The 23,414-nt window shown below is 38.2% G+C and overlaps 1 protein-coding gene across 2 annotated transcripts in view; it reads left to right on the forward strand.

The window, feature by feature from the left end:
- Window positions 1-23,414, forward strand: part of ttc27 (tetratricopeptide repeat domain 27) — a 226,126-nt gene that overhangs the window by 178,126 nt on the left and 24,586 nt on the right. For both annotated transcript variants that reach the window (XM_002934458.5, XM_018094257.2), the window contains exons 12-15: window positions 4,490-4,585; window positions 6,699-6,821; window positions 8,262-8,489; window positions 15,921-16,019. In XM_002934458.5, the coding sequence (XP_002934504.2) occupies window positions 4,490-4,585; window positions 6,699-6,821; window positions 8,262-8,489; window positions 15,921-16,019 (546 nt within the window). The remainder of the gene's footprint in view (window positions 1-4,489; window positions 4,586-6,698; window positions 6,822-8,261; window positions 8,490-15,920; window positions 16,020-23,414) is intronic.

The following is a 23,414-nucleotide window of genomic DNA, read 5'->3' on the forward strand; positions in this document are numbered from 1 at the left end:
GGATCACCATTGGATATTCTGGATTACCAAGTGTTATAAAGCATGATGCCAAAAAGACAATTCTGAAGTTTGTTCCTTTATATCAGTGATCCCTAACCACTGTCTAACGAGCAACATGTTGCTCACCAACTCCTTGAATGTTGCTCCCAGTGGTCTCAGTGCTTATTTTTTAATTCCTGGTTTAAAGGCACCTTTTGGTTACAAAAAAAACAGGTATACTGACAAAAAGAACCTCCTATAGACTTCCAGTCCACATAAGGCCTAATAAATAGCCAATCACAGGCCATATTTGGCACCCCAGGAATTTGTTTAATGTTTGTGTTGGTCCCCAGCTTATTTTACATTTAAATGTGGCTCATGGGTACAAAAGGTTTGGGTCCTCTGCTTTATGTGGTTATGGAACTGCTAGTCTAATATGTTTGCATTTTCTCTGTGTGGTATATTATGGCATTTTAGTTAATTTAGTCCGTGCCATTTTCTTTTTATGACTTGTAATGTGGGACCAGTGATTTGAATAATACCTTTGTTGTAGGAATGCTATTTTAGCATGAAAGTAAGGTTTTTAATGAGGAAATTTGGATAATTTGTTCAGTTCATATAAAAGAGCTGTTTCTGACTATTTGGATTACTTTAACAAGTGTACATTTTTTCCCCTTTTGAGTAAGACAATCACAGTCTGATAATACATTACCTTTCAGGATTGTTTCTATGATGGATTTTTAATTGCCTGTATGTGGTGTATAGCAAGCATATGGTATTTGTTAAATAGAGAGGGGAAATGTGGCAAGAGCAGGCAGCCTTCGTTTCATTAGTGTGAGTTTCTGTGAAGCAAAGCCAGACATTGTGAGAGTAGTCTGGCCAGGCCATGTCATTTTGCAGGCCAGTTATAGCTCAATTTCTTCTGACTGCCTTGATTTCAGGGGCTATCCATTTGATAAAAGGTTGAAGTCATGTGTTTTCATCCACTCGCCAGACTGAGAGCATAAATTATAGTAGGAGATGTAGTGAAGGTGTTCCAAAAATGTACATATTCTGGACTTAACACATAATTTAGAACAAACAAGCTGGAGAACTCTGGTTTGTTCAACAGATCAGCGCCCTATACACAGTTAAGATTATTGTTCCATTTTATGTTGTTGCGGCTTCAAAATCAGCTTGACTCCTATTTACTTTAAACATTTGCCCCAAAAGACATTTTTCCTGCCAGAAAACAATTTACAGCTCATCTAGCGGAGTGTGCCACGAAGCATGATCCAACACATCATGAATTTGGGATTGGGGAAAAAAGTTTATAAGTAGTAGAAGTTTAAGTGTTTAAGGAATAATAAAAAGGTGATAGTATATATATATATATATATATATATATATATATATATACATACACATACTAATATGTTTTTTTGTTTTTAAATCTCTGCCTCATCTCTCTCTATGATCCACACATGAGTCTTAGCCGCTGTATGTTGTACTGACTATTTCAATTGCATGTTAAATTATTGATTAAAATATGACTGCATCATTCTGAGACTAAAGGACATGTAAACCCCTTACAAAAAATGTAAAGGAGAAGGAGAGGCTAAATCACTAGGGGGGCCATATATTAAGCACCCCCAGTTATTGTGATCGCCTACCTGAAACCACTAGCCGGTGCTCCAGTTAAGAGAAAACGGCACCAGTCAAGGGTAAATGCAAATGAAAAATCCTCCTTCTTCCTTCTCCTTTCACAACGATCCCAGGGTCCGTGCATATTGCAGTTGAGCAAAAAAGCCGGCTTTCTTATTAAAGTTCAGTTTCCCTCGAAGACCGAAGGAGGCAGAGGAACGCTCGCTTACATACACCCCAGCCAGTGCAATTTTCTCCTAACAGGAGCACTGGCCAGGGGTTTCAGGTAAGCGATTACAATCACTGGGGGGCACCTAACATTTTGGTATCCCTCAGTGACTGTAACTTTTCTTCTCCTTTAATCAGTGAACAGCCACTTTGAAATCTTTAAATACCTGCTGCTCTGGTTGTTAAAAGGTTAATAGTAAGGCTGCAGCATCCCTTTAATCACTTGAGCTCAGCTTAACCAGTACAGTGCTTAATCCAAACAGGATTTTTTATCTAAGAAGTTCTGCCTGTGTAAGCCTGCATTCTATATTGCATTAACTTTACAGTGCACATTTGCTATATGCAGATGTAAATATCACAGAAGATGTGTCAGATTGATAATAGCTGCCAGGTGAAAGTTGCTTTAGGAAAATGTGATGGTGCTGGCAAACAGAGGGGAAATAGGCAGTACAAATGGTTTGGTTTGGGTGGGGGTGATGTTGCCCGTCTTATATACACGGTAGAAAAATGTAGGGTTTACATGTCCTTTAAAGTCACTGGGCTGCCTTATCTTTAGAATTGTTCAGCTATGGATGCAACCAATTTCTAGGATTCCCTTGGATCCATCCAAGCACTGTGCAGTTAATGTGGGGGATCAATCAGCTGACTTTTGTTAAAATCAGTTTCTTGATGTTACATTACAGTTATTTGGAATATCTTGCTGTTGTTGCTTATAGGCTGTATTACTTCTGATTATGTATTTTGGGCTGCATGAAATTTGTCCCACAATCAGAGTAATACAGGGTTTAACACTGCAGCCTTTGCAGCACTGGGGTCTTTTATTCAATTCCAAAGTGGGCTTTGCAAGGACTTTGCTTGTGTGGGTTTCCTACAGTTTCCCCCAACTTTCTAAAAATGTACAGGAAGGTTAATTGACTCCTTAAGAAGTTGACCCTAGGGTGTGAATGATATAGGGACCTTATACTGTGAGCTTCACTGGGGCAAGTATGTGAATGATGAACGATCCCAGTGGAGTATGTCAGTGATTTATATAAATAAAGGATAATAAAATGAAGTACTAGTATACATTATTACATTTGTTTTCTGACAAACTGCTTAAACTAATCATCCAGTGTAACGAAGTAAAAATCATTAAGTAAATTAATTTGTAATAGTTCCATAAGTTATGATAACCTGCACCTTGTTGTTTCCATTATTACAATTATGTTTACTTTTCTATTGTCAAGAGTGTATTTTAGCAAAGGCATTGCATCGTCTATGGGTTTAGAATAGTGCACATTCCTAAAATACTGCATTGCCCTTACAGGGCCATATTTATCAAGCTAGGCTGGAACAATTCTTTGACACAGTCAATTCTTTATAGATATTATTGGACGAAGGAGTTATTAGTAAACAGTAAACAACAATTTTGCCCAATTTTGAAGTGATAAGTGTGTATTTACTTCAGTACAAAGTTTATTTTTCTTCTGAGCCAGAGTAGGCAGAAGAGGCACATGCCTAGGGTGGAACAGTAGGGGGACACATATCTGGCCTGTATTTAAAGCAGAAGTAAACCCCCCATTCACTGCCCCCCACTAGCTCCCTCCCTGCTCCATCCCCACCAAGTCTGTTACATAGAAAGGCATCCCAACCAGAGTGCATTGTTGAGGAAGAGGGACAAGCTCCTTTCCCCTATTGTAGAAATGCACTGGAACATTTTCTTTGAAGAATAGTTTCACATACACTGTTTAGTGTTTTTAGGCCTTTTGAGATTGTAATTTAATATAAGTAACGTCTCATTAGCTGTTTAAGGCATTTACACATTGGGGCAAGCATTGGGGCTTGTTTAATAAAGCTCGGTACATTATCGCTAGTGTTCTAACCCTTGGCAAGCAGCAATTCTTTTTCTTGAATTTATCTATAGTAGATGATCAAAGTTCATTACTAGTTCACTGCTATGGTTAAATGCAGTGGTGCAAATCTGTCCTTTTTTTAAATGAGCTCAACTGTATTATCTGATAGTTCCAGCTTGCAATGAAATAGTTGATGGCAACTGTTCACTTTCCTTAAAGTACTAAGTACTTAATTTTGTAGCAGTCATTTTATGTAATTTATATATTTCTAATTAAGGGGCAAATGTATTCATTTTCCAGTAGCGATTTGCAACGATTTTTCATCGTGTGCATTTTTTAAAATGATACAATACAGTGACAAAATTTTGTTATTAGGGATGCACCGAACCCACTTTTTTGGGTTCGGCCGAATCCGAATCCTAATTAACATATGGTAATTAGGATCAGAAGGGGTTAAAAATCGCCACACGCATAGCAAATGCTAATTAGCATATGCTAATTTATGCTAATGAGTATTCGGATTTGGATCGTCGGGACCGCAGATTCGACTGAAACCGAATCCTTCAAAAAAAAGCCTGGATTCGGCTGAATCCCGAACCCAATCTGGGATTCGGAGCATCCCTATTTGTTATGCCTGAATTATAATATATTTTGTACAGATAAGGCATCCGTTATACAGAAACTCATTAGAGCCACTGAATTATGGGAAGGCCATCTCCCATAGATTCCATTATAAGCAAATAATTCTATTTTTTATTCTTTTTCTCTGTAATATTAAAACAGTACCTTGTACTTGATCCCAACTTCTCAATTCCTCTTTTTCTTAGGCGCTAGCAGATCAGTTTCAACAGAAAGAGCCAAATTGCACGGAAAGACTTAAAATGTTCTACTGTTCACAGATGCCTGCAATTTGGGATATACAGGTAAGAGACATAAAGATCTCATGCTTTCTAACTTCCTTTTTCTCAGTATATCATTATGAATGTAAAAAAACAGCATTACAGTTTAAAAAAATATTTTATTTAGTGTTCTCATTGATGAAGAACCCATCCAGGTTGTGCAGGTTCAGTAACATGTTTGATGTTCTTTTAAATATATACATATCTGGCTGTAAGTCCTGGGAGCAAGATAATATTGCTCACACTGTAATGATTATATAATTGTTTTGCTTTCCACAAGTATATATTTATGTAAATATGTATATTTATTCTCATATACACGTGCATAAATATTCCTGGTTATTAGGGTTCTTTAATAAAAGAGATAGTTCAATCAAAAATATTCATTTATTAACAAAGTTGTAGACACACATCTACAGTAATAACAAACATGCAAAATACAAAACAACCCTAAAATAAAATATATACAGATATTTATAAAGGTAGATGTGTTACATTGAATGTCACTGCCTCCCTTATACTAATCCTTTCATTGAGTCTGACATCTGTGTCCTCACTGACTGCAGGAACACACTAAACTAAAAACCCATGCTATTAACCTAGAGCAGTGATCCCCAACCAGTGGCTCGGGGGCAACATGTTGCTCCTCAACCCCTTGGATGTTGCTCTCAGTGGCCTCAAACCATGGAGTTATTTTTGAATTCCTGACTTGGGGGCAAGTTTTGGTTGAATAAAAACAAGATTTCCTACCAAATAAAGCCCCCTGTAAGCTGATAGTGTGCATAGAGGCTGCCTAATAGCCAATCACAGCCCTTATTTGGCTCCTCCATGAACTTTTATGGTGCTTGTGTTGCTCTCCAAGTCTTCTTACATTTGACTGTGGCTCACGAGTAAGAAAGGTTGGGGATCCCTGACCTAGAGACTGACCATAGTTTCATGTGTCAAGTTCTGATTGGTCAGTGACCACAAAGTTAATTTTAGAGACTTGGCATCTGTTGTATCCTAGTTCTGTCTGTTATGTAAATTACACATCACAATGTATATATAAAATATATACATATTGTATATAAAAAAGTTTTGACACAAGCAAGTCCCCCTGAGGTAACAGTGACTATAATCAAACACACACATACAGCTTGCACAATGGTAATCGTGGAAGCGCATGTAAAATAAAACAAGTAGAACGCAATCTAGTGAAGTACGTTCAAATACCAACAGCACCAAACGTGCAAAGTGACAAAATATTGTATTGTATATCCGTGTATACACAATCTGACAATTAAAATGCTCACCAGATGTATGTAGGATAAAGCCCATAGAAACCCAGATCAAATATTGATTGCAGTCATTGCCCGATTCTCAATGGATTAAATAGAAGAGAAGAGAACATAGATAGTGTAATACAATTTATTAAGACAAAAAACCCTGCACAATGCAGGCTACTCACGCTGTTCAGGAGTAATGGAGGCAGTAACAATAGCTCAACGTGTTTCACGTACACGGCACACTTCTGTAGGAGCAGTTTATAGTGTAATAACTTTATTACACTATCCATGTTCTCTAATATTTAACCCATTGAGAATCGGGCAATGACTGCAATCAATATTTGATCTGGGTTTCTATGGGCTTTATCCTACATACATCTGGTGAGCATTTGAATTGACAGATTGTGTGTGCACTGATGTACGATAAAATATTTTGTCACTTTGCTCGTTTGGTGCTGTTGGTATTTTTATGTACTTCACTAGATTGCGTTCTATTTGTTTTATTTTACATGCACTTTCACAATTACCATTGTGCATGCTTTTTGTTTAAAGAGGGAGCAGCAGATCACCGTTTATCTGCACAGCATTGAAGATCACTCTTACACATTCAACCACCAGGAAGCGCTGAGTAACTTTGAAAAACCTTTTTTTTTTTTTTCTTGTTTGTTTTGACACACATACAGCTACATTACTGAAAATAGTGCATAGTTTACAGTTAAATATGTGTTGCTTTAATTGTTTTTTTTATGTGTTGTCTTTATTCTGTTAGTATTCTGAAGAAAACAAGATTGAAAATTGTAATCATTTGCCTGCCAATTGCTTCTTTTGTATGTAGTTCTTTTTTAACTGGTACGTATTTCATTTCCTTAAAGAGGCAACTGGCAAGTCTGCTCTTTGACCTGGGATGCACTAGTTCAGCATTGCAGATCTTCGAAAAACTTGAAATGTGGGAAGATGTGGTGATCTGTTATGAGCGGTTAGGGCAACATGGCAAGGTAAGGACATTTTAGTAAAGGCAGAGGTAGATCTGCCACTTTCTAGATAATATTTCATTTCAACTCCCAATTTTCTAGCTGGTGCTGTAATGTGGAAGTGATGCGGTAATGTCTACGTTTTAATCTGTTATAGCCAAAAATCTATACAGGTATGGGACCTGTTATCCAGAATGCTTCAGACCTCAGTTTTTCTGGGTAAGGGGTCTTTGTGTAATTTGGATCCTAAAACCTAAAGTCTACTAAAAAAAAAAAAAAAAGTTTAAACATCAAATAATCCCAATAGAATTGTTTTGCCTCAAATATAGGTTATGTTTTATAGCAACACAAAAAAATTACTTTTTTTAAAAATCTAAATTATTGGATTAAAATGGAGTCTATGGGAGATGCCCTTCCCACAATTCAAAGCTTTTTGGATATTAGGTTTTTGGATCTCATACCTGTAATAAATTGTTGACAATAGCATAAATATTATTTAGTTTAAACTAAATGAAATAAGATACAAACAAAGTCCATGTAGCTTACAAAAACTGTACACAGTATTCAAAGGGGAGTGCCAAACTCAGAGTTCATTTGAATAATCAATTCATTTTTAAAGCTGAGGGCACTTAAAAGTACAGCTTCCACTTGCATGCAGACACACCCAGTGGAGCGGAGGTCGGCCCGAAAGTGCAAAATAGGTGGCCAGGATATGGAATATTTTATGGTCCCATGTTGTAATGCTATCCTTAAAGGAGAAGGAAAGGCTAAGTCACTTGGGGGTGCCAAAATGTTAGGCACCCCCAAGTGACTTAGATTGCTTACTTTGTACCCCGGGCTGGTGCCCCTGTTAGGAAAAAAAAGCACCAGCCCAGGGTACCTGCAGGAAGCGCTTCCTCCTTCCTTTTTCTTCTGCCGGCGAAATCCGTGGGCCGGCGCATGCGCAGTAGAGTGAAAAGCCGACTTTCTTGTTTAAGTTCGGCTTTTCACTCTACTGCGCATGCACGCGCAAGCGAAAAGGAAGGAGGAAGCGATCGCTGCTACCCCGGGGCTGGTGCTGTTCTCTCCATACAGGGGCACCAGCCTGGGGTAAAAGGTAAGCGATCTAAGTCACTTGGGGGTGCCTAACATTTCGGCACCCCCAAGTGACTTAGTCTTTCCTTCTCCTTTAATCTCCCCAGTGTGTAAATAGTGCATATGTGCCAAATGCCTTATCCAATTTTACCACAGAGATGCCCACCTTAATTGATGGCACAAAGATTTTCTATGGTTATCAGCACACATCCATAGTCTCCGATGTAGTGCACATTAAACATCAGTGCCTCTCTTAAAGATCACATTGCAGACAGTTAAATTGGTGCTGGAGTTCAGGTATAGTCCCTCCAGGATCTACTCCTTTCTCCTTCTTCAAGTCCAACAACAGCCTCATATTTTGTTTATTTCATTTTTCAACTACTTTACTAGGCTGAAGAAATTCTGAGGCAAGAACTAGAGAAAAAGGAAACACCACGACTCTACTGCCTTCTAGGGGATGTATTAAAAGATCATCAGTATTATGACAAAGCTTGGGAGTTGTCCAATCATCGAAGTGCTCGCTCTCAACGTTCTAAGGGGCTGCTCCATCTCCGCAACAAGGAATTCAAACAATGTGCTGAGTGCTTTGAGAAGTCTGTCAAAATTAATCCCATACAGGTAAGGGGTGTATACATTTGCGTAGCTTTTATATATAAATGAGAACTGCCATATTGCATGTTTGAATGGGTAATAAATAGATATTCTGTGGCTGTTTATTAATTTGTCTATTAATTTGTCACAATGATAACTTTCTCACAATTTGAAGGTACCGTATATACTCGAGTATAAACCGATCCGAATATAAGCTGAGGTACCTAATTTTACCTAAGAAAACTGGAAAAACTTATTGACTCGAGTATAAGCCTAGGGTGGGAAATGCAGCAGCTACTGCTAAGTTTTAATAATCAAAATAAATACCAATAAAATTACATTAATTGAGGCATCAGTGGGGTATATGTTTTTCAATATTTATTTCAAAGAAAAACAGTAAACTAGCTCTGTAAGCGGAGAAGAGGGTCAACAAAAACAACATGAGTACTACCCCACACTCATTGCACATTGGCAAACTGGCAGCAGACCCAGTCCCGGAGGGATGTAAGGGGAAATAAGCATTGCTAGTGGGAGCCTAGGCCAGGGCACTGGAGGGTCTGGTTGCAGGTGACCTAATTTGCACACAAAGGAGAGAGAGTGCTAGTCTAGAGGGACCCATGGCACCCGACTCGAGTATAAGCCGAGAGTGACTTTTTTCAGCACATTTTGGGTGCTGAAAAACTAGGCTTATACTAGAGTATATACAGTATATAAAGAACAGAACATAAATTAGACAGTTACCTAAAGTTAATTTATGGAACGCTTGTCATCAGCCATCAGATCCCAGGTATTAGTGTTTTTCATGGTTTTTATTTAAAGAAAATATGAACTTTAGTAAATGGGCCACTTAATGTAACTCCTTGTACTTTTGTAGTCTCTTCTAACTCTTTGCCATTAATAACTAATGAGAGTTTGTCCGCTGTAGGCCTCCTATTCGTTGTTGTCTGTGGATTTTATTTATCTAAGGAAAAGTACTGTAGATCTCACACACAGCAATATACAGTTATGCACATAAGGAAGGATAAAACTAGGATATATGTTTTTAAGGCTGATTTATTTAATGAAGGAACATACTGCGCATAGACCATTAAATGGGTGGAAAAAGCTAGTGCATCGTCATCATTGATTTAGCTTCATTTTCAAACTATTCCTTTTCAAACATAAATCTGTTTTTTCATAACAGATGTGCAAACTTTGGGTGGTGTTACTACCAATAAAATGACTGTTTCTCTGGGCATCATATCACCTGTCACCTGCAGCTGCCTGTTTAAATTGCTTCTTTTATCAGTTCTCTTCAGTCGAACCAATTATAATGACATCATTTGAATCTGCTGATGCGTAGAACACAGCCTTGTTCTCTACTTACTATGCTGTCCTTGTATGAAAACTCAGCTACTGAAAGGTTTTAAACTGATTTTCCATTGCTTGGCTTTTTATGACTTACTAAGAAAATATGTATCTTCAGTGTCTTTAGAAAGAATGCCAAATGAGTAATGTTTGATAAAAGTCAGTATGAATTTGAGTTTAGATGAGGTATACGGGGTACATTAGTTAATTCTTTCTTACTGAGAGGTGTTTTGGATAGCAAAAGATAGTTAAACTAAGGTTTGTATATTTGCTTTAACTTTACTTCAGTATGAATGCAATTAGTCCACAAGGTGTTTATATTTGACTTGATGGAACCAAGAGCAGATATGGAGAAGAACAGGTCTCTACTGAATTTGGGCCATACAAAAGTTTATTTTTCTGTACTGGTTATTATTGTATCTCCCAGATAAAATTAAACACAACTAAAATTAATTTCTATAGCTAGTAGTATCGCCACCAAAGGCATATAGTATAATCTGGGAGTCGCATTGATTCACATGCTGGTTGGACAATACAGATGTACTGTGGCATGCTGTAAAGTATGTTACAGTTGCGTTTCTAGGACATACAGAATTCATAGTTTGTTAGAAGTGTTCTACTTTCATTTAGAGTCATATTATGACATGGTAGAAAAATACAGGTGCAATCTCATGGGAACCTGTTTTACTCAGCATACTAAAGCTAGGGCAAAAGTTAATCTTTCAGCCATAGTTGCCATATTAACATTAGCGTGGTTCAAGGTGAAAATATGATTGTCAACAATTGCCTATTTATATAATATCACATCACATCACAGTAATAATATCACAGAAAACAGCATTACACTGAAGAATTTAGAGCTTCTAATTTCCTCACCTCTACCTTGACCTCAGTCCTGGCAGTTTGGCACAGGAACATAAATGTATTATTACTCCTGGGTTTGGAATCTGAACTGAAACTCAACTTGCTGTAATACTTTACCTCTTTGGCTCCTACAGGACTAGGGGAAATGGGACAGACGTCATCTCAGTCATTTTCCTGAATCTGTCTTTTATTTATTTTTTTTAACTGGGGCAGGGCAGTCTTCTCAAGAAGATTGGAGTCTCGTGTACTTATTTAGGGTTTCCAGCATTCCAAAAAAATGACATAATAGCTGAATAATTTATTTCTGTCTTTCAACCTTTTCTGTTCAATTCCTATTCTGACTTATTAGCAGGTTATCAAACATGATGTTCCTTCAGGGGTATTAGATTAAATGATGTAAAGGGTAAAGAAAGTAAGCTGGAAACAGAATATTTAGCATTTTTGTCAAATGAAGCAGGGTATGTTATTGTTTTCAATTTTTGTGAATGCTCATGAAGGATGAGTCTCTGACATGTCAATCTTTGTCAAATTTCAGTGTGTGCATAAAAGCTAACCTTTTTTCCCCTCCCTTCTTGGGATTGCTCTTTCACCAAGATGCAGTAATTCGTATTGACATAACAGGCAAATAGAATAGGGCTGATTCAAATCTCATCTAATCACTGCTGGTATTTTAATATATCTCAGCCCATTTTGTTTAACGGCTTATTGCTCTTTTTGTTTCCTTTTTCTGTTCACTTTGGCAAGCCTCCATTCCAAACTTAATAGAGGGGAAAACATAAGATAACATTACTTTTTGTAAACCTTGGCATAGCGTTGGTACGTAATAATATGAGTCGGGGTATGTACACTGGGACCATTTACTGTAAACAACATTATGGTAATATTTTGTGTGCATCGATTGATAAAATAATAGGCGCAGTTTGGAGATTTAATGAAAGAGTGTACAATGATTGTTTACCAAAACACACTAGAAAAGAGGTGCCTAAGGGGGATATGATCACTATATATAATTTAAAGGGGATGATACAATATAGTCTCTGATGCTTTACCACAAGGTCATCCATTGAGATTAGCAGACAGGAGCTTCCATCTTTAGGGTTGTTTTTTTTTTTTTTTTTTTTTTTAAATTGAAAGCTGTGAAGTTGTGGAATTGAAGTGGTTGTACTGGCTGATACATTAGATAGCTTCAGTAAAGGGTTGGATGACTCTTTAGTGAGGGAGAAAATACAGGGTTTGTAGCTCTTAGCAAGCTCACAAATCTGAGCGCTCCTTTAGTCAAATCTGCATGCATTCCATCTGAATAGTTAGATGTATATTGCATTTAACTTATACATATACTAAAAGAATGATCTCATGTTATAGTAGTAAGACCTCATTTTATGCTGCCAGAGAGGACAATGTACATGTATGCCCTTTTGTATGAGCCAGGTCTAGATGAAATGATAGATTTAGACCAAGCAAAGCTAAGAAAGCTTGCATTTCTGATTGGCTCCCAATTTAGATACCCACTTAACATATTTATGATAGTCATGCCATGCCTTAAAATGAGCGACAGTTGCCCCCCCCCAAGTCAGAATTTAGAACACAGACCACTGGTGGAGGCACGATGAAGCATGGTGCAAGTAGAGTGTAAGCTAGAAGACTGAACTTAGTGACAGTTTATACTTACTTTTCCTGTTGTCCTCATTTATATATATATATATATATATATATATACTGCTCATGTTTTATGTACAGGTATGGGATCCGTTATTCAGAAACCTGTTAATCAGAATTATGGAAAGATCTCAACTAAGATAAAATTAAGATATAATTATAAGATATAATTAATACTTATTGGAGGGAAAACAATCCTGTTGACTTTATGTAAAGGGGTGTTTATTTAAATTTATTTTAGTATGTTATAGATAATAATTAATAATTCTAAGCATCTTTTCATTTAGTCTTTATTATTTATTTGTTATAGTTTTTAATTATTTGCCTTCTTCTTCTGATTCTTTTCAACTTTCAAATGGGGGTCACTGAGTCTGAGCTTTCAGAAAGAGCCAGCACTACACATTAGAACTGCTTTCAGGTAATCTATTGTTTCCCCTACTCCCATGTAACTAAAGGAGTCACAATGGGGACTTGGATTTCTTACTATTGAGTGCTATTCCGATATCTACTGGAAGCTGCTATCTTGCTCCCTTCCCATTGTTCTGCTTATCAGGTGCTGGGGTTTGGGGGGGTTGATATCACCCTGTTTAATTGCAGAATTCTGCTGGAGATACTCTATTAACTGATACATTTTGAAAAAAAAACATGTTTTCCCATGACAATATTCCTTTAAATTGTGGACATCCAAATTATGGAAAGATCTCTTATATGGAAAACTCCAGGTCCCAAGCATTCTGGATAACAGGTCCCATACCTGTATAGGCTTTTTTATAAATGAGTATAAAGGTGTGGCATAAAGCATGTGCATTTAGCTTGATCTTGCTTGAAGATATAAGTTGCATGTAATACTGTATATAAATGCCCCATGTTAGCAAATCAGGCTCAATACTGGACAGCAAATTCTACACTGTATAGTTATATTTTAAGGTCAATACTTAACGTTGTAAGATTGCTATTGCATAGGTCATACCGTTCCACTTTTGTGCTCTCTCCTGTGGCCCTCAGCTCCTAGTCAAAATTCAAATTCATGTCATTAAAGAGACATCATTAGTAACAAAAAGTTAAACAGAGGATAAATTAAAATGAGGGCATGAAACAAAACTTGTTACTACTGATGTAAAGGCCATTGAAGGATCAGCTAAGTAAAAGACAAGAAAGGCTAAGAGCTGTTGGGGTAATTTTATGTATGAATACTTTGACATTAAGAAGTACAAGTAAGCTGTACTGAGATATAGCACAGACCAGTATGAGGAAAAAGTAGGAACATTTTAAATCAGTGTTAGAGAAAATTAATAAAAGTCTATGGCAAAGATATCACATCATCCACATGGAAACTGACTGTTTTTCACCAAAAAAAACAATCATCACTCTATAAAGATAGCCTTGTATTTGACATAAATCTTGAGTGTAAATACTTTAATTTTTTATACGTGGAACATCTGCCTTTAATTCTTGCAGCTCCAGAACCTTATCTGCATTCAGTACTAGAGAACCTAACATTCAGTCTTAGGTTAATGTACCACAGAGAAATGGGTCCCCTGCGATAGATCTCTGCTACTGTAGGAAACTAATCTCTCCGCATTTCGTGCAACTTTGGAAAATTGAAGCAATGCGTAGGACTTTCCACCAAAAATTACCTTTGTTACCGTTTCGGAGAGATTAGTCACTCACGGTAGCAGAGATCTATGGCGGGGATATTACCCTTATTTTACAGTCCTTCTATTATCTCTAATACAGATAACATCTGGCTTATGCAGTGAGTCATTGTAAGAAATAGATTTCCATAATTTGATACATATGTTTTAATGGGCAGAATCACAATAACTCACTGGCTTATGTTGTTTGTTAACTGCCTTAAAGAATAAGTTCACCTTTTTTTTTTCTATTAATAAAATAACTCTAAACAGCTTCCCAGATTGCCTGCCTTTGTCCCTCTGTTCTTTCTTACCTGGTTGCTGAGTTACATTCTGCTCTATTCCACTCCTTCCTTGTTCAGAGTGAAGCTCCGCCCCCACTTCCTGTTCAGGTCTCTCACTGCACCGACAACTTGTCGGCAGGGGAGAGTCCCTTCTGGGCATGCCTGGAGGCAGCAGGAGCCAGCCTGTGCATGAGCAGGCTTTTTTTTTTCCAGGAGGGTGGGGGCTTCTGCTCTCTCTGAAGACTTTCAAACATGGCACATGTGACTGCAAAGCACCAGGGGGAAGTGCTGGACACAGTGGATTAAGGTAGTCTTATTTTAAAAATTAAGGTAGTGTAAAGTGTAGAGAATAGTAGTCTAAGGCTAAATATATGATTTGTTTTTTTAACATTTACATCTCCTTTAATCATTCAATCAATACACCTCAGTCGATACTCACTGTGTATTTCCAAGCGTGCATATATTTGCGCTTGGAAACTTATCCATAAAATGAATAGCTGGTGGTGATCTCAATAAAGTGTTGCCAAAAACTCTCTGTTTCCTAGTGAATTGCAGGATCCAGTTCTCATTGTGTGAGATCAATCATTGCTGAACTGGCGGCCGTAAACATTGACAGCTTCTCATTTAGGAGAGTATTTTCTAAATGTGAGCATGACCTTCTGAGTGTTTAATGTAAGGACTTTGTCTGGTTCTCACATCTATTCCGCTTCTCTTCACAGCCAGATATCTGCAGTGAGCGGCATTTATTTAGAAAAGTCTTAAATCATGTCACAGCCATATATTTGTTGTCACTGGGACTTTGTGGACTATTGACTTGTCACATCTTTAATACAAGTTAGTTTCAAACACAGACATTATCATCAGTAAAAGAGGTTATTTCAGTGCATACTGTTGTCATTGTGATTCTATTTTTATTCATCATTAGTATGAAAAAAGGGAAAAAGTGAGTACATTTTAATCTGAGTTCATTAACATTAATATATGTCCAACCAACATTAAAATCTATTAATATGTGATATGTGAGCGCAGACAGCCTCTAGCTCTGCTTGTACTTCAACATTACCACTTGTTGATTATTTCTAGTAGTAAGATACTAGAAATAATCAACAAATTCCAAAGGTTTGCCCATGTGTTTTTTGGAGGTGATGAAAAATTGCAATCTAGTTTTAAATTTTCATTAATTCTAGAATTTGAAAATTCACTGCTTCATCAATGTTTTCCCATTTCTAAATTACATTTAGAAACGTAGTAAAGTATGACTGAAATATTTCTACATCCCTAAGTATTACCAAGGTGAATGTATTGATTTTTTATTTTTACCCATAAAAAAGCTTTTTTGCAACAGGCAGCTAAAAGGCCAGCCTCTGCTTATAGAATGGTTTGGGGTTCTGCTTGGCAGACGCGTATAACTATGGAACTTCTGTGTTGACCACAGGGAGGTGGTCATGCGCATCTTATGAAAATGCACTACAACATCATTAAAAAATTTATAACAAGAGGGCATTATTTCAGAGTTGCAATATAAGAACATGGGATACAAGTTTTACTCACAAATGTCCTGTGGCTTAATACAAGAAAGCAATAACCACATTTTGTTTAAATAAGTTTCAAATGTTTTGATCAGTATAGCATTGCCATAATCTGTTCCCTTTTTCTTTTTCTTCCCACCACAGCTTGGAGTATGGTTCTCTCTTGGGTGTGCCTATATTACCTTACAAGAGTATGAAGGAGCTGCCAAAGCTTTTCAGCGCTGTGTGACTTTGGAGCCTGATGTAAGTAGTAAATCATATTTTAAATAACCTACATGATTAATGACTATGAATCAATGCACTTATTTACTTCTTTTTTTATCAATGCAATTAGAATAGCCTGTAGACTTAGATAGCGTTTAATTGGTCTTGTAGGTTCTCTGGCAAGATGGATCACCTCAAAACATTATAATTCCCTTTAAATATATAGAGTGGACATATTACAGAGATAATTCCTAATTCACATCAGTCCATACCCAGTCAAGCTTGCAGTATAATTTGTATGAAATACACATGTGCTACAGACAGTGTCATCTGAAGTCAATTAGCTTGCCGGCATGTTTGCGTGTGTGTCTTATGGGGGCGAGGGCATGCTGAAGTACTCAGTGGAATCCCACACAGGCACTGAGAGAACATACAATCTCCCTGCAGATTTTGCCTAGCCAGAATGGAGACCCCTACTACTGTACTGCACTCCCTCCATAACCCCTTTGTTATGTGAAACTTCATTATGAAGGGGAATTATCTGTGCACTTATAATCTAATTATCTACTGTGCAAGGACCAACGATGGAGTAGGTTCTGATTTCCCATTTGTCTCATTTAGTTAAAAAAATAACAAAAACCATAGACTTTTAATGATTAAAACAATAGGTGAAAAAAATGACGTTCAGGACAAGCCTTATTCATTTAATGAATGTTAAACAAGAGGGTATACTGAGCCTTTCTCAGGCAGGGGACAGACTGTGTCTAAACTTGCTTTTTTCCTAAGACCACTTTATAAAAAAAAAAAATTTACTGAAAAAAATTGCAGTGGCATTAATTTATATTTAAAAACAAGAAATTATCTGGATTAGACACATATGTTTGGAGTTTTAGAGACAATAGTGTGAGAGAGTGACCAAATATGAATATCTGAAGAAATGTGTTTTACCTTTAATGATGTTAATAGCAGAGAAGGTGTTGCTAAACAGGAAGTTTTCACTGTTCAAGTTGTTTTGTTGTCAGATCCTAGAAGTGCTTTGAAAGGAATGGGCAGTCCAGGCACTCCATTTCACTAGCCCAGCTGCATATTGGAGCAGACTTTCCACAGGAAGGTGTCCTATGGAAAAGCATTTAATTGTAGTGAGAATATTAGGTGACCAAATACAAGCATCCTCAACAGCATTCATACTTTGTTAAAGGAATTGTTCTATGTCAGCTGCTTTTAAGCTGCCAGTGTAGAAATACTATTCACTCCACCAGCAATCACAAATACAATTTTCTAACCTCCAGGCAAAAGAGTTTTATTGCATTCTGAGTACAGTTTCATGAAATAACTTGCAGGGAATCCACTTATAATAATACCTGGAAACACACATTCCATAAGTAAAAAAAAATCATATTTTGACAGGTCTATTACATTGATGATTGCAAAACCATAAGTCATTCTGGGTGTGTGCATCTGTGTTAATGTGTACATCTCAGTTCTGGGAAATAATCTTATACAGACCAACTGGGTGATCCTGCTAGGGTTAGATGCTACCTGCTTTTTCAGTTTCCCTTTGTTGGAGTTCATTACTAGCGAAGAAGGGATTCTAATTAGCGCATGTAGCAACAATGCAGGGGGTTAGCACAAAAGTAAATTTCCAGTGAGCAGACAAACCGTTAAGTAGCAAATGAAATAATACCTGTTTGTGCTCTTCTCATTATGTATCAAGATTGTCTTGTGCAAGTTAGTACTGTCTAAATTGGCAGATTATTGGCCAATGTATGGGGGCAAAATGATGGCTTCTACAAATGACTTTGGAGCTTTGTCAAATAGTGTTAGTGAAAGCTGGGCACAGACCACATCCAGTCCTCTAACAGTGGGTCTGTGTGAGACCCATATATCTTTGGATCACTGATTCAATGGCTAATCCATTTTGGCTTATTACTGTACCAACAAGGGCATGTTTTGCCACCTTATTACACTCTGGGGGCATGTGCTGGTGTTGCATGGTTAATGGTTAATTTTCTAACTTCATTTAAAGGAACAGTAACACCAAAAAATGAAAGTGTATAAAAGTAACTAAGATATAATGTGCTGCTGCCCTGCACTGGTAAAAGTTGTGTGTTTACTTCAGAAAGTCTACTATAATTTATATAAATAAGCTGCTATGTAGCCATGGGGGCAGCCATTCAAAGGAGAAAAGGCACAGGCACACAGCAGATAACAGATAAAACACTATTGTATTCTACAGAGCTTATCTGTTATCTGCTATGTAACCTGTGCCTTTTCTCCTTTTTTCCAGCTTGAATGGCTGCCCCCGTGGCTACACAGCAGCTTATTATATAAATTATAGTAGTGTTACTGTAGCAAACACACCAGTTTTACCAGTGCAGGGCAACAGTGCATTATATTTTTATTACTTTAAAGCTCTTTCATTTTTTGGAGTTACTGTTCCTTTAATGTATAATACTGAAAACTGTGTTATATATACTAGCATACACACATATGCAAAAACACAAAGACAAACATACACAAGACATAGGCTTAACTGGATCTTACGTTGGTGCAGTATATATATTTTTTTACATTTGGTTGCTGATACCCAGGCTTATTACTCAGCTGTGGAACTCAACCCAAAAAACATCTTTACGCAGTAGGTGTTTGACACCCCTTCTTTAGTTATGAACTCATTTAAGACCATGGGTGTTTTTCATTTCTTACCAGACAATTAGAATTTTGACAATATGCTAAGTTAGAAATACACCACCAGGCAAAGCCTGCATGCATCATTAAATTGTCTGAAAAGGATCCTTTGGTGTTTAGTCATGGGTTAAGTTATGGAGCATGCACCTGTGAAACCAGCTGGGAATTAACACCAAGAACAAGTTATTGCCCCAGACATCTGTAAAGAATCATAAGGTTAACAAGAGCATTAAACGTGAAATTCATGTATTTCTTCTCAGCAGAAAGGGGATGTTTAGATGTGCTGCACCTGTTTTTTAAATATTAAAACATTAAATATATTTTTTTTTATTTAAACAAATTCATTTTCAAAAGTGTTTATTTAAAACAGGAATTCTTTTTATCATGCCAGTCTTGCCTCATCTGCTGCAAAAGATGTTGTTTTACTGTCTATCCTAGTTCCTGCTCCTGTACAAGTATGGTATGGGATGGGATTTATTTTCCGGAATGCTTGGATCATGGGGTTTTCCAGATAAGGGGTCCTTGATCTGGATTTTTATATCTTACGTCTGCTAAAAATAATTTAAATATTTAATTAAACCCAGGTTTCCAGATTAGGGATGTATATACAAACTTTAGTAGAGATGGCGCAATCCTCTTCCTAAAAATACTGACCTTATGTGTCCAGATGACATTATAGTGGACTGAAGAAATAGCCAGGTACTTTTATAATGCAAATTCTGTTGATTTTGCTCTATAAAAGACTCTGAATTCACTGTCCACTATAGTATGTATCAGTATAATTAAATAATAATTTTATTCAAAGCATCTTTGCACTAAAACTTTTTTAAATGAAAATTTTCAGCATCTTTAATGTTATTTGTGCTACTAATAGCAGTATCTGCCGCCATCAGAAATCACGGGGCCCCTCACAACAAAATTTTCTGGGCCCCCTCCTCCTCCAACGCCCCGTCCCCCAATGGCCCCTCCCCCAGAGACCCCTCCCATCAGTACAAAGGACACACAGACATTGGTAGCCAGGCCCCCCCTAAAACATTGGTAGCCAGCAGTTACGTTTTGCATTGGTGCCAGGGCAGGGACCCCCTAAAACACTGATGGCCCTTCCCCAGTGTCCCCATACTATGGGCCGCTCCACACTGCAGCATCCTCCAGCTCCCGCCAACATCCTTCAGCTACCCCCAGCGTCCTCTCCAACATCCTCCAGCTCCCCCCAGCGTCTTCCCCAACATCCTTCTGCTCCCCTCAGCGTCCTCCCCAACATTCTCCAGCTCTCCTCAGCGTTCTCCCCAACATCCTTCTGCTCCTCTCAGCGTTCTCCCCAACATCCTCCAGCTCTCCTCAGCGTCCTCCCCAACATCCTCCAGCTCTCCTCAGCGTCCTCCCCAACATCCTTCTGCTCCCCTCAGCGTCCTCCCCAACATCCTCCAGCTCTCCTCATTGTCCTCCCCAACATCCTTCAGCTCCCCTCTGCGTCCTCCCCAACATCCTCACATCATCCAGCTCCCCTCAGCATCCTCCCCAACATCTTCACATCATCCAGCTCCCCTCTGCATCCTCCCTAACATCCTCACATCATCCAGCTCCCCTCAGCATCCTCCCCAACATCCTCACATCATCGAGCTCCCCTCAGCATCCTCCCCAACATCCTCACATCATCCAGCTCCCCTCAGCGTCCTCCCCAACATCCTCACATCATCCAGCTCCCCTCAGCGTCCTCCCCCAACCCCTCCCGCTTGCATGCCTGCTTCATCTGACTGTGTCCCGTCTCGCTGCTGCAGCTTCTCTTTTATTAGGTTGCACCCCGTGCGTGTTGATGTTGATGGCGCAACCAATTAAATCCCCGCTAACCACCAATGGACCAAGGGTCTGTAACACTTTAAAGGGGCCTGTATCACGGCCAGGCCCGGGACAACTGCCCCCCCTGTTCCCCCCTGATGGCGGCCCTGGTAGTACCAGTCAAAACCATGACTAGCAAAAAGGACTAGAGGGATTCATAAATATTGTTTAATATAGCAATTACATTTATAAATAGCTTTAAAAGCACTGAACATTTTTAATTCATGCATAATGAAATCTACCGTATATACTCGAGTATAAGCCGAGTTTTTCAACACCAAAAATGTGCTGAAAAATTAAACCTCGGCTTATACTCGAGTCAGGAGAAATACACGCCGTTTTTAAAAGAAAATCTGACCTGCACAACCCCTTCCAGTGATTGCGGTTACAATTACCGCTCACACCAGCTTCACCCGCACTGGCAGGCCCCCCAGACTACCTAATAGTTCGGTCTTCTGTGCTCCTGGGACGGAAGTGGGCGGAAGTGACGTCACGCGCCGCCTTGCCGATTCTCCTGCACAACCCCTTCTAGCGATTGCGGTTACAATTCCCGCTCACGCCAGCTTCAACCGCACTGCCAGGCCCCCCAGACTACCTAATAGTACGGTCTTCTGTGGTCCTGGGATGGAAGTGACGTCACGCGCCCCCTTGCCGATTCTCTTGATGTAACTGAAGGATCGGCAGTTGTCCTTCCCAGCTTGGTAAATGTCTTCACTTGTGTGTTTGTGAGGCCTCAATAGGCATGTGTCTGCGGGCGGGGTTATTTGGGCAGGGACCTTATGCATTAATTGGCCTGTGCAGAAGGGGTGGGGTGGAATGTAGACCAAACACAATGTGACCAAAAGAAAGAATAGAATTGCTTTTATGTTAGGGGGGGCTGTTGTGTGTTATAATGGTGGAAAGAGAGAAAGTAGGGAAGGGAAGGCAGCTGTATAGTTCAGTCTGGAAAGTAAGTCTTAACCCGCAACTGCGCTGTTGCTTGGCTGAAGATACTAAAAGTATTATTTCCCGTTGGTGTATTAATGTACTTATGCAGTGTGATCACTATGCTTGTCGCCATCATACAGATGTTATTCTCCAGTGGGGATAGAAATCTCAACATCCCTTATGCCTCAATAAATGTCATTTTATTGGTATTTATTTTGATAATTGAAACTTAGCGATAACTGCTGCATTTCCCACCCTAGGCTTATACTCGAGTCAATAAGTTTTTCCCGTTTTCTTAGGTAAAATTAGGTACCTCGGCTTATATTCGGATCGGCTTATACTTGAGTATATACGGGTAATTAAAATTACATTTTCTTTTGTTTTGCAAAAAAATATAGGATGTCTTATATTGTAAAACTGTAGAGCCCTTCTTATTTTATTTAAGCAGCACATTATAAATAAAGCTATAAATGCATATTTATTTTTTGCATTGACAACAGAGATAATAGACAGATATTCCATATATTCATTATTGTGATATTCAATACTCATTATTGAGATAGGGAAATATAGCCCATCCCACCAATGAATTGAGAGATACTTCTAGTGGATATGAAAACATGGATATAAACTTTAGATATGATAAGATAAGCTTTTTTGATGCTCGACCACTGGTTTGTCACTATTTACACTGGCATGGAATGGAATTGTACAGCAGGAAACAAGATATATTGGACATGTTTCAGTTAAGGGACAGTAACTCCTAAGTCAACCTACACCATTAAGAACATATATAGATGCTTGCAGCAAACCACATAGGGGAAGGATAGGTAAAAACTAAGTAAGCTTTATCAGAAAGTCTATGTAAATGCAACCATAAACACTTTCAGTTTTACTTTCAGTTCTTTGTGAAAAGAAGCACCATTTTTATTTCCTTCTATTCTGTATACATGATCTTCTGTGTCAGACTTCCTGCTCTCAGAAAAATCCTTCAGGGCACGGCACAAGTCTGCTCAGTTTGCTCCTCTCTCCCACTCCCCTCTCTGTTGTAAGCTGCTATCTTAAACAAACAGAGGGAGCTTCTAGGGCTTGTATGGTAAAGCATTTTGCTCTATTATGGCTAATCTATAGGTCGAGTAGCTTTCCTTCTCCTTTAATTGAATTTCCTTAATAAATACTCACTGTTAAACACACCTGTGCAGATGGAGCTTATACGTACGTCTTTCACCATAGTACATTCCTGCAGGAAATAATTAAATAGCTTAGCAGGGTTTTTCCTTAAATCCAAACACTGGTATAACCATGAAATAAGGTAGAGAAAAGGCCATAAAAATAACAGTAAGTCTGTATATATTTTTTTAGGGGGGAACAAACAATTCTACACCTGGAAAATTTTAGGAGGTTCCATTTCCTAGAAAAGACTGTTTTACAAGAGACAACATTTTTTAATGGTCTTACGTTAAACGATGACATGATTAAAGTGGTATTTATGTTGAAGTAAGTGAGCAGTGCTATTCAATTATTCACTTATAGGCGAAGCAGACCTGATATGTTCACCCCTTTTCCCATTAAAATGAACACTGTGCCAGATGCCTATATCACGTCTTATGCACATGTTTTGGATGGTCTGGCCACCACTAAGATTTTTATATATCTGCATCAAACCAGCATGAAGGAACCAGACATGCTGGATTCAAAGGCCTGCTAGCTAATGCTAGCTAATGCACTTGGTTTAGTTGAGGGCTAGGCTGATGGCATTATCTACCTGGACACAGTGGAAGGAGGAAAGAGCGGCATAATTACTCATTCTTGTCTAAACTCAATTTAGTTAATCATTTCTGCTTGGCCGTTGACAGTCACCAAGCTGAAGCTGTTGCTAATAGTTCTATAAAATTGGCCAAGATGGACCCAGTATATTGATCAGATAATGCTCTTATTTATATTTTGATTCTGGGCATTATTGACTGAGATGTATGATTTCTG

The sequence above is a fragment of the Xenopus tropicalis genome, chromosome 5 (assembly GCF_000004195.4).
Source record: "Xenopus tropicalis strain Nigerian chromosome 5, UCB_Xtro_10.0, whole genome shotgun sequence".
Taxonomy (NCBI): domain Eukaryota; kingdom Metazoa; phylum Chordata; class Amphibia; order Anura; family Pipidae; genus Xenopus; species Xenopus tropicalis.